Source organism: Dysidea avara, chromosome 7 (assembly GCF_963678975.1).
Source record: "Dysidea avara chromosome 7, odDysAvar1.4, whole genome shotgun sequence".
Lineage (NCBI taxonomy): Eukaryota > Metazoa > Porifera > Demospongiae > Dictyoceratida > Dysideidae > Dysidea > Dysidea avara.
The window spans coordinates 14,797,319-14,809,138 of record NC_089278.1 but is presented as its reverse complement, the minus strand read 5'-3'; the positions used below and the strand labels follow the sequence as shown (position 1 = coordinate 14,809,138).

The window sequence follows — 11,820 nt, the reverse complement described above, 5'->3', positions numbered from 1 at the left end:
TCACTTAGAGTAACCATTACCTATTGCTCTCAACAGTTTTACCACTATGTACATAATTGTTTTGATCACTTTTCTACATCCTTTGTTAATGGTGGATTAAGGAAGTATTGTTATACCATAAACAGCCCCCCCACCTATAGCTAAAAGTTGGTGAACAATGTCAAGGGGATGAAAAGTTTGTCAAACTAATTATGCAATCAACAATAACTTGGTGATATTTGAATTCACCTTAATTTGCCAAACTTTAGCCGTCAGTATTATATATGTACTTCAGTAAACACTGTACCTGGGTGAAAGACTCCTGTTCTGCACCAATTAATGCATGCATTCTCAGATAAGGTTACATATGTCATAAGTATGCAGCAAAACCTGTCTCCCTATGTCACCACAACAAGGCCACTTGTCTAAACTGGCCATGCATTGTAAAATAAGTCATTTGTGCACAAGTGACCTACCTTATGCAGCCATCCAATAAGGTCAGCAAACTTTTGTTCTAAAGTGACCAGAGTATATATATATAGGCAGGTTTCCACTGAACTTTGTACTAGTGTTATCACTTCCAACCATTTTATCCTCTACCTACCTGTTCCATAGTACCACTGCATTATATCCGTCAACCAGCTGCTTCTGTTGATAATGTCTTTCCTTATTCCTCAAATTTCTTACAACCATACATGACTATTTTGTAAGGCTTACAAGAACTAACAAAGTTATTGCACTGAATACACTGGGTGTAGGAATAGCATGTCCTTAGCTGTAAGGTATCATCATGCACTATATATTGATGTGCTGTAACTGACATTATCAAAACTCTGTAGCAAACGTGTTAGTTGTTTTGGATGGTGATTTTGTAAATTTAAAGGAGATGAAACTTCTTCTATGTTTGATACTGGCGGTGTTTGTCACTGGGATCAATGCCATCAAGGAGGTGCATGCCATTGAGGAGGTCAATGTTCATCCTAGCCACCACCTTGCACATGAGCTATGTAAGGAACAGACAGAGATATAGTACTATATTCATTTTTTAAAATTGTAATATATAGTCAGGAGGCAGGCAGCAAGTGAAGAAGATTGCACTATCGATGACTGTATGGTAGATGATGGCTGTATCACAGAGGAGTCATACCTGGCTGGTACTGTTGACTGTTGTTATGGTAAGTTAGTCTTTAGTACCCTTTACCAAACTATCTGTTAAGTAGCAATTCTAGCAAAATATAGCTGAAATTTGCAAGTCAACACAATATTTTGCAAATTTTATTTTTTAGTTGAGACACTACAGATAGGATTCACTGAGTCCGAAATGAGTGTATGGGAAGATGATGGAATGGTGACGCTCACTATTCAACTCAATGAAGCTGCCTGGGTGACTGAACCAGTTACAGTAGTATACTCTACCTCACAAGCTGTTGGTGATCCAAACCAAGCTAGTAAGTGGCAACTGATGGAAATTGTTCAGATTATTTCACTTTGTGTGGTTTACAGCTAGTGGAGATGATTACACACCTGTGAATGGTGATGTTGTGTTTGCTATCGGAGAAACTAGCAAACAAATTATGATTCCAATTTTGGTGAATGAGCCAGAAGGTGAACCTGATGAACGTTTCCGAGTTGAGTTGAGTACTGACTGCTGTGCTGAAATAACTACTGGAATTGCCATGGTTATCATTAAAGAGCGTGATGCTGGTAGTAAGTACAAATATTGAGCTTTATCCCTGCATATTTGCTTGAACTGTATACATGATGAACCAAAGTAGATTGTATTTCGTTTTTGCTGCAGTGAAGGGAGATCCACATTTCACTGTTCCATTAATGTCACAACAGTTACTGTGTTACTCAGTACAAGGATATCCAGGACTAACATTTAACTTGATCAGCAACAGTCACATCACCATCAATGCCATGTTTATAGACAGTGTAGAAGATGAATCAGAGGCAACATGGATTGGAAAAATGGCAATAATCCCACGTGGTGGTGATGAGAAGTATCAGACTATTGTGCTTGATTCTGTTAGCCAGGATGTCATCATTCAGGAACAGGGTGAATTCAAGGCTGCTATGGTACAAGAGATACTGATTCATAGCCACAATAATATCACTGTTAAATGTACTAGAGGAATGGTGAAGCAAGTTGGTAACCCAGTTGTTCGTGTAGTTTACACCAAACCACTAGCCTCATTTGATGTCACCTTCCATCGTAACCACTTGGATGTTGACTGGAGGATACACGATGAAATGATCCAGAATTCTCATGGACTAATGGGTAAGTAGGAACATTACATTGTGTCTGTACTTTATTGCAATTAATGTGTATACAGGTCAGTTTATGGTGAAGGGAATTGAAGTAGACCCAGTGAAGGAGATGTTGATCAGGCCAGGCTTTGAGTCTGTGCCTGTGAAGAGTACCGCTACTTGGGTGTACAATGAGGGCCAGACTAGTAGTCCTTGTTGGAGGGCCATGAATGTTGGTCATCAAGGTGAAGGACTACTTGAAGGAAACATCTTGGATTACATTGTGGGTGACATCCTCGAGAAGGATTATGTTTTCAAGAAAAACTGAACACTGTGACCTTACCTGAATGCCTGAAATGGATTGTGGACTGGAACTATTTTATGTTTACTTTGCTTTTCATTTTTTATTTGTTTTAAATTTATTTAGGTTAGGTCTATGTGTGTTACTATTTACAGTTATTAAATTCATACAAAAAAATAGAGGATGTGCTTCACTTTGTGCATATATGTGCCTATTGCTTCCCTATACACATTCCAATCATAACACTGTTAACACATGTATTATTTTCAATGGTCTTGTTGAGTTATAAGCAACAGATCATTTGTGAAATCCTAGAGTGTCCAACTCAATTAATTATGTAGGTATGCAGACATTTTAGTCAGTGATGACTGATGTACATAGCATGATTCCAAGCCAGTCTATGCACATATTTCTGTACCCATACAAAGTGTGCCACCAGTTTGGGTTCAGGTGTTTCATCAATAGCTGTGAAAAGTTTGTTCTAACATACACAGGTCATACAAGATGCAGTCAAGTTTTGTATGTGTGTCTGTACACCACACACACACACACACACACACACACACACACACACACACACACACACACGCACGCACGCACGCACACACACGCACGCACACACACACACGCACGCACGCACACACACACGCACACACACACAAAGCAAAAGCAAAGCCTTCAGCTGCTACTAAGCAGTCACGCTGCCCAGTGGCCAGCACTGGAACACCGGCCTGTGCGCTACTCGGGTGCTATGAGTCAGTGCAGGCATGCCCTCCTGGGGCAGGACTAGTAACCCGTAGGAGGCTGTACCATGTCTCACAGTTGAAGGTGTGGGCACCCAAAGTCCCACCTGGACCTTCAACTGCTATATGAGACATGGACAGTTGAGCATCTGCTCAACACACACACGCACACATGCACGTACACACACGGCGCACACATACACAAACACGCATGGTGCACGCACGCATGCAGACACGCACACACACACACACACACGCACGCACATGCACACACGGTGCACATACATACACACGGCACACGCACACACACATGGCGCATACACACTAGTGTTGTTCCAGTATCAGCTAGTTATTACAGTTCTAGTTCCAGTTTTGGAACCATAATCTTTAAAATTACAGTTCTAGTTCTTGTTCTGGAACCATAACCTTTAGAATTACAGTTCTAGTTCCAGTTCTGGAACCATAATCTTTAGAATTACAGTTCTAGTTCCAGTTTAGGAACCATGACATTTACTTGATATTCTAGAACAACACTTATTTTAACTTAAGTATTACCAAAATCCCATAATGAAATATGGAGACTCACTATTAAGTTATATAAGCTAATATGCTACAGGTTTACTTGTTTCATATATGTAGCTAATACTGTATAGTATGTAGCCAATACTGTATAGTACGTACGTAGTTATCAGCAATATTACACTAACAACTATAACCCTAACACTCTATAGGGTGGTACTAAAAGACTTGTAGCTACATGTAATTATCAAACACTGAACCAGATATAACATGTGACTGAGCCAGCATTTTGCATTCTGTTCTAATATTATAGCTAATCAGTTGTTTCAGGCAGTTTTTAGCACATTGATGTATACATGGTTGTAATACATACATCTTTTATGAAGTTATATACTACATTAAGTGCTTTTGTCTGCAGATAAATTCTGGTCTTATAAGAACATAAAATCTCATTGGCAAAGCTGTATGGTTATGACCAATTCCAGTCCCAGTATTAGTTCCAGTACTTGATAAAATTTCTTTATAGTTCTAGTTCCAGTCTTGAAGAAAGTAAAATTATAGTTCTAGTTCCAGTTCCAGTTCCAGTTCTAGAACTGGAACTGGAATAAAAAGGGCAGAAACTGGAATTATTTTAGTTCCAGTACTGAGTACTGGAACAACACTAATACACACACAGAGTGCATGCGCGCATGCGCACACATATACACAGCACGAGCGCACACACATACGCACACACATATGCACACACGCACACACACACACACACACACACACACACACACACACACACACACACACACACACACACACACAAAGTGCACGCACGCACGCATGCGCGCACACACACAAAGCAAAAGCAAAGCCTTCTAGCATGGTCACTCCAGCTGTAACATCAATGGGTACCTAGGGGAGTAAATACCAACTGTACGTGTCTTGCATAGTGGGTGAAGGTCCAGATGGCACTTCAGGTGCCCACACCTTCACCTGTAGTCCTGTTCAGTTCCCCAGTTGACACCAAGTCCCCCATTTAGCAGTTGGGTAGACTGGACAACTTCATCAGTTGCAACACTTTAGTCATACTTGTTTGGGCATTGTTTTCTGCAGAGTTTTTTGTACTGATTCATGGTAATATATATACTATGGCAGCTTGTTACAATTGTCATGTATATAGCTCATACCTACGGTACATAGTACTCAGGATAGCATCCTTTATGTGTTGTCTGCAGGCAAATCAACCCTATATCCTCCACCTACCATTTCCTTAACACCACCACATAGTCATTTAGTGTCAGCCACTACTGTTGTTGGCATCTTTCCTTAGTTCCTTAAATTTCTCACATACATACATGACTCTCTAAGGCTTACAAGACCTAACAGGTTTCCACACTGAATACATAACTTGGCATGTCATTAATTATTATTTAGTACAACAGTATAGTAGAGATCACAAAAGCTCAGTTGTGTTTTCCTGCCAAATCAACCAGAAACTAACTTTACATTACCTTTGGAAAATATCTTATGCCTTCAAATGGCCCATGAATGGTTACTATGGAAAAAGTACTGACTACTGACTGACTGACCTAATAAATGACTGACTGAATGATAGGTTGACAGACAGACAGACAGACAGACAGACAGACTGACTGAATGACTGACTGACTGACTGACTGACTGACTGACTGACTGACTGACTGATTGACTGACTGACTGACTGAATGACTGACTGACTGACTGACTGACTGACTGACTGACTGACTGACTGACTGACTGACTGACTGACTGACTGACTGACTGACTGACTGACCTAGACAAGCATAACTCAAATCATAAACTAAGAGAAATGGTTATTTTGGATGCTAGTCATTTGTTAACTATGCGGAAGAAAACTTAGAGCAAAAGGCTGATGTAGTAAGTTCTTCTGCACAAGTTTGGAAGATGCATCACTTCTGGGCTGGCTGTGGTGTGATCAATGGTGGAAATACAATAAACTGATACATCAAAATATGCAGAATGACCATGCTGAAAAAACCAGAGCCAGTGTAAAAATCACTGGAGTAAATGGTCCACATTAGAAACACATTGCTCCTTTAAAGCTGGGCCTGCATTTCATTGTGCAATTCTATAGTCTAATAATCTACATCAGGCATCATGTTTGAATTAGGCATGTCCTCCTGGGGCAGGACTAGTAACCTGCAGGAGGCTGTACCATGTCTCTCAGTTGAAGGTGTGGGCACCCAAAGTCCTACCTGGACCTTCAACTGCTGAGTAATAGTTAATAAGTATTTAAAGTATATAGCCTTATATAGCCTTATGATCTAATAGCTTAAACAAAGGAGATCATCTCATTTAATTTGTGACCATCATGTGAGTGTTAATTGTTTTTTGTTTACTTTTATATCTACGAATTAAGTAGTTCTTGTTTACCACTGTGCTAAAAAAAATTAAAAAAATTAGGAAGAACTTGCAATGATGCTTGGTGTGCTTATGTTGCACACTCATGTTTACAGCTTATATAGTAAATTGCAAACTATATATATTATGTACATGGACTACCAGCGGCGGAGGAAGTAGTTGATATGAGGGGGGGCTCCGTTGAGCTGACCCAGACTTATTTCTATAGTTTGGTAAAGTGAGACCAAAAAAAAAAAAAAAAAAAAGGTCACAGCCAACTCAAAAGAGCTTTCCACCTCACCAGCTACCATTTCTAGCTGATAAACTACATAAAAATCCTTACATAGCTCGCTACACACTGACTACTTTATTAGAGTGACTGCTCTATTAGAGTATCTCGATCTTTATCACGGTTTTCAGCCCCACTCCAAGAAAGATAATTTCGGTGTGATATCATTCTGAGGGGGGGCTAAGCCCCCCCCTCAGCAGACCTAGGGGGGGCTTTAGCCCCCTAGCCCCCCCCTTTCCGCCGCCTATGTGGACTACCATGCATATATGTATGTACCATCTATCAGATGGGTTACTATCAGGTGAGTTACTATCAGGTGGGTTACTTTACCTTGCAGTTTAGCTTAATTGCAATTACAGATATCAGGGGGTATATCAATGGTACAGTAAGTGTATTGGGTATAATTGATCACCATCTTGTCAATAATGGGAACTTGATACTTCACATATATAATTCAATATGCTAGAGTCTTCAAACAGTCTATGTTATAGGTATTATTGAAATTCCTTAACTTCTGACTATTGATAACAGTGACAACAGCTATCTAGAAGTTCCAAGGGATGATGCTAAACTCTTTACAACATTAGCATCTTGAAGGTTCCAATAAGCTAGTAGGGGATGTATTTCAACCTATAGAAATAGTTACTTGAAATTATTCACTCTTGAACGAGCATTATTTTGTTCAGAATGTTGGCACAATAATAATTTGATATGATAATATGATATAAGGCATACAGAGGTCCGTTTACTATATTTATTTTTTTAAATTAATTTCCTCCCTAGGGATCTACAAGGGGGGTTACAGAAAGCCATGTGGTCTAAAACTTGCTACAAATCATATTTCCTAAAATAGCTATTGCTGTTTTTATATTTTACTTAATTACGCTTGCAGCTTTCACTAGTTACCTAGTGTTACCAAGTTACCTAGTTACCTAGTACCTAGTTAATACACTGCAGAAGGAGAGAGGGTGTACTTCAGCATCCTAAGCACCTTCTAAATCCATCCCTGATTGTTGCATACAGCTTTCATGAGTTAACATAATTCATCTTAGCACACATGAGTAAATAACTAAGAGAACTTTTCCAGGCGGATCCAGGATGGGGCATTTGAGGCAAGTGCTCCCCCCTTTGGATGAGCCATAATTCTTTTGATTGAAGTGTTAAATCAATTTATATAAATATGCATAGTCACCTGAAACCAAAGTCAAACTATCAAGGCAGCTGTCATATATATATATATATATATATCAAAGCAGCTGTCAAATTGTCACCCAGTACCTTCGTACATACTAAGTGCCTATAAACATAATTATCATGTTGCTGATGTGTAAGGCATTTACAGCCTTTTAAACAGCTTTTAATTCACCACCCCCAGCCACTGACATACAACTTAGCCTGTTTGTGCCCTTCCACTTGTATCCACCCCTGACCAGCTTGCACTAAGCATAGGATCAAAACTATATACATGCAGATATTAATTCCTCAACCATGTGTGGTCAAACTCCTTATAGATAACTATATCTGCACAAGCTGTGAAAAAAATGGTGCGGCTTCAAAAAGCCTGGGTGAAAAAAAGTTGTGAAATCAAAAGTGGTGGCCAAGAAATGGCTGCAATGATATTAATGCTTAATAATGCTCACAACCATTATTATATAGCATTAACATCATTGCAGCCATTTCTTTGCCACCACCTTTGATTTCACAACCTTTTTCACCCAGGATTTTTGAAGGCAACACCATTTTTTGTTACAGCTTGGCTGTTTTTGTGTGGGTTTCACTTCTTTTTGTACTTTGGTCCAAAACCAGCCTATGGCTGAGTTTGGGGTTTGCTTTTACTCACATTTCTTCTTATCTATACAGACACAATGATGATCATTGAAGATGGACTTACATATGTATTGTATTGCACATTTTCAATATTTGGTAATATAGCACACATTTTTGAGGACTTTTAATAGAACGTATGTAGAAGTTCTAGAACACTCTAGAACTTCCATTGGTAGATTTACTGTGTGTGTGTGTTTGCGTGTGGTTTACTTCAATATTTGGTAATATTATTCTACTACTCTAATAGAGTGCACATTTTTTGAGAACTAATAGAATACACATAGAATGTTCTATGAAATTATCCACACAAAACCAGCCAAGCTGAAAAAAATCCTTGGTGAAAAAGTTGTGAAATCAAAGGTAGGGATCGAACATTAACATCATTAAAAAGTGGCTGCCGCCTTTGATTTCACAACTTTTTCACCCAGGCTTTTTAAGGCTGTATCTTTTTTAGCTTGGCTGTTTTGTGGATTTTACTTCTTTTTGTACTTTGATCCCAAAACCAGCCTATGACTAACTGGGGTATTTCCCTGGGTACTGTAATTGTTTTGGAAAAAAATGTGTGTACGTATGTGTGTGTGTGTGTGTTGTGTGTGCAAGGGCGTAGGCAGGGGGGGTTCGGACGAACCCCCCTTTCAGAAGCAGATTTTTTTTTAAATTAAAAATCACACCACATCTTACAGCCCTGGAGCTCTCCGGTAGCTACTTTCCAACTGGCACTCTGTACTACTCTTGAGGGTCACATCACATTAATGCTGAACCATGCAAATCATATCTATTGCATCACGTGATCAATTGCGCACGTGATGAATGGCGGGGGTGAAATGGCGAAGGACTGTTCAGCAGACATGCCAACTCTCACGCATTAGGCGTGAGTCTCACTCTTTGGCTAGTAATCTCACGCTCTCACGCCTAACCCTCTGTTTCTCACTCTTTCAGCTTAGTTCTCACGCATTTCTCACGCCTGATCTGCTTCGTAATTAGCCCTGTGCTTAAAATTGGGCAGACCTGTGCTTAGAACATGCGACGACCTTTTTTTTTTTTTTTTTTTTTTTGGTCTTCACTACCAAAAATCCTGGAGCTGCACTTGAATCTGGTCCACACTGCTGGTAGTGTTTGAGGTCTCACTCCTAAAATTGTTCAGAGGTTGGCATCTCTGGTTCAGTGGTTGGTTGAGGCATATTACAAGCTTAAGGCAGCAGCTGCTAAACTTAGTGGTCGTGTTATACATGTGTCAGGTAAGCACGAACTATTGTTGATGTATATTTACCTGATGAAATGTTTTATTTATTACATGTTGTTGTCACGTGATGTCTCGAACATATTGGAGTACAAGCCAAGTCTGAAGTTATTGACCATCAACAGGAGGACCGGCCGAGAATAATGTATATAGCTGGAAAGAAGTATTGCCAACTAAGGGCCGGACTCGAGTGTGGAGGGCTTCCGTGTGCTAGGAAATTGAAGTTGGCTGTCAGTATGCTGTCTGGAAGTGAAGATTACAATAGGTTTATAGTTTCTATAAGCTGCATAAACAGCAGTGTGTAGGTTTTAGCTAGTTAGATGCACAAACACCTTTCTATGTTACTGCCTAAGGCTAAGGGCACATTTTGTGTATGCATCATTTTCGTTCAAACATGGTCGAGGGGAAGCACCCATGGCAGGCCTTCCCCTTAAGACATTCGGCCGCTCGCATTCGGCCACTTTAAATCCGAACCCCCTTCAAAATTATCCTGGCTACGCCCCTGTGTGTGTGTGTGCATGCATGTATGTACGTGTGTGTGTGCATGTGTGAGTGTGATGTTGTGAAGGCAAACCTTAAGATGACTGGGCTATTGGATACTTGCTTCGCAGAGATCAGTGGGACAATCTGTACAATGATAAACAGTCAACACCATTTGAGAGCAGCTTTGCCAATGGTGCAGTGTACGTTAAGTACAACAGGACCTTCTGTAGGGAGCAGAATATGGCCAGACACACTGCTAATTTTCAATGGTCATAAGACTATTATGATTCAAGAGAGAACAATGTATTGAAGACATGGGAATGTAAATATAAGGCAACACAGCACAGCAGTGAATAGACTTTTGCTGCTATATAATAGCATCAAAAGTTATCAGCCACCTAATATTAGCATAGATATTATCTATGAAAACCAGAATATGCTCAGTGCTGTTTACACCTGGCAATTTAATTTATAATTCCAATACAATTAGTATGGGTTGAAGCAATAATACCACATTGCATACAGGCAAAGGTATTTCAAGCTCTGAATCCATACTGTGGTCATTTAAACATTAAAATGATATCTGATTTGATATTGACATAAGCTGTTAAATTTTAGTTACCTATATTTTAAAGCCACAATTTACAAATAAAGTCTGGATAAGGCCACAAAGGATTACCACAGGAGCCATTTCAAGCTAAGGACAAGGTCGTAACCATCCGATACACTACATAATCAGGGGAATTCGCTACATTTAACCACACACACACACACAATAGCTAACTTTCTTGCTTGCTCACTCACTCCACACACACGCAACACGCACAGAGTAGCGCACTTGCTCGCTCACACACATACATACACACATGCATGCATACACACACAAACATGTACACACACAGTGCATAACATCACGGTACAGTACAGAGCAGCATGTACTACACAAGAAACACAGCAAACTTGTGTCAGTGTACAAACATGCATCCTGTCAATGCCCTTAATAAGTAAATTAAATCTATGGCTTATTGTACATGCCATCAGTGCTGAAGGCATCATACACGACAATAATACCAGCAAAGTTAGTAATGACCATAAAGAAATCTATACACAGGCAATCATTATGCCAATTAAGGCATATGCTATAAGGGTGTTTTGCAAGCCTTTAATCATGTCCCTCTCTATACACCCAAAGTTGGTAATTGAGGCCAAATATAAAGTGACTGAATTGTAACTACAACTCCCATGCAGTGAAATGCATTTAATTCATGCAATACATCTTTCCTGTCTCCAATGATCTCAGTGTTAATTCTGAGTTAGCTACCCATGCAGGGGGAGGTGGTACTACACATAACTCATTGATAAAAAAAAAATGTGTTTTACTTTATATCGAATTCAAAGTGTTGTGAGCCCATGTGACAGTAATAAAACCTTAAAATGTATTACAACATCAGCTCCTGGAAGACTCTGCTGGAAGACTATTTTTTTTTAAATGGACAACACTACATAGCTATGACATTTAGCAATACTGTATAGACCTTGTATATAGATGACTATAACACACTCATGAGTAGCAGCTTAGTTAATTAAAACGAACATGATAATATATTAAAATGTCTCTTCGATACATGCAATACAATGTCAGGTTAAAACAATTGTGCACCAGGCACAGCTTATATAGATAAAATACAATAAAACATGTTGAATGTTTGTTTAATCTAGTCACTTTAAGCCTGCTTGAAGGTGAACTCTCCGTTGGTGATTTCTTTGACATAGTAGTCAAGCACTGATCCTTGGATCA

At 39.4% G+C, this 11,820-nt stretch overlaps 1 protein-coding gene across 1 annotated transcript; it reads left to right on the top strand.

The window, feature by feature from the left end:
- The first annotated feature begins 796 nt into the window (after nucleotides 1–796).
- On the top strand, nucleotides 797–2,732 carry LOC136260308 (inter-alpha-trypsin inhibitor heavy chain H5-like). The gene is made up of 6 exons (XM_066053994.1): nucleotides 797–986; nucleotides 1,044–1,154; nucleotides 1,266–1,427; nucleotides 1,483–1,686; nucleotides 1,778–2,260; nucleotides 2,316–2,732. The coding sequence occupies exons 1-6, from the start codon at nucleotides 866–868 to the stop codon at nucleotides 2,555–2,557; spliced, it is 1,323 nt and encodes a 440-aa protein (XP_065910066.1). The 5' UTR covers nucleotides 797–865; the 3' UTR covers nucleotides 2,558–2,732.
- The last annotated feature ends 9,088 nt before the right edge of the window (nucleotides 2,733–11,820 follow it).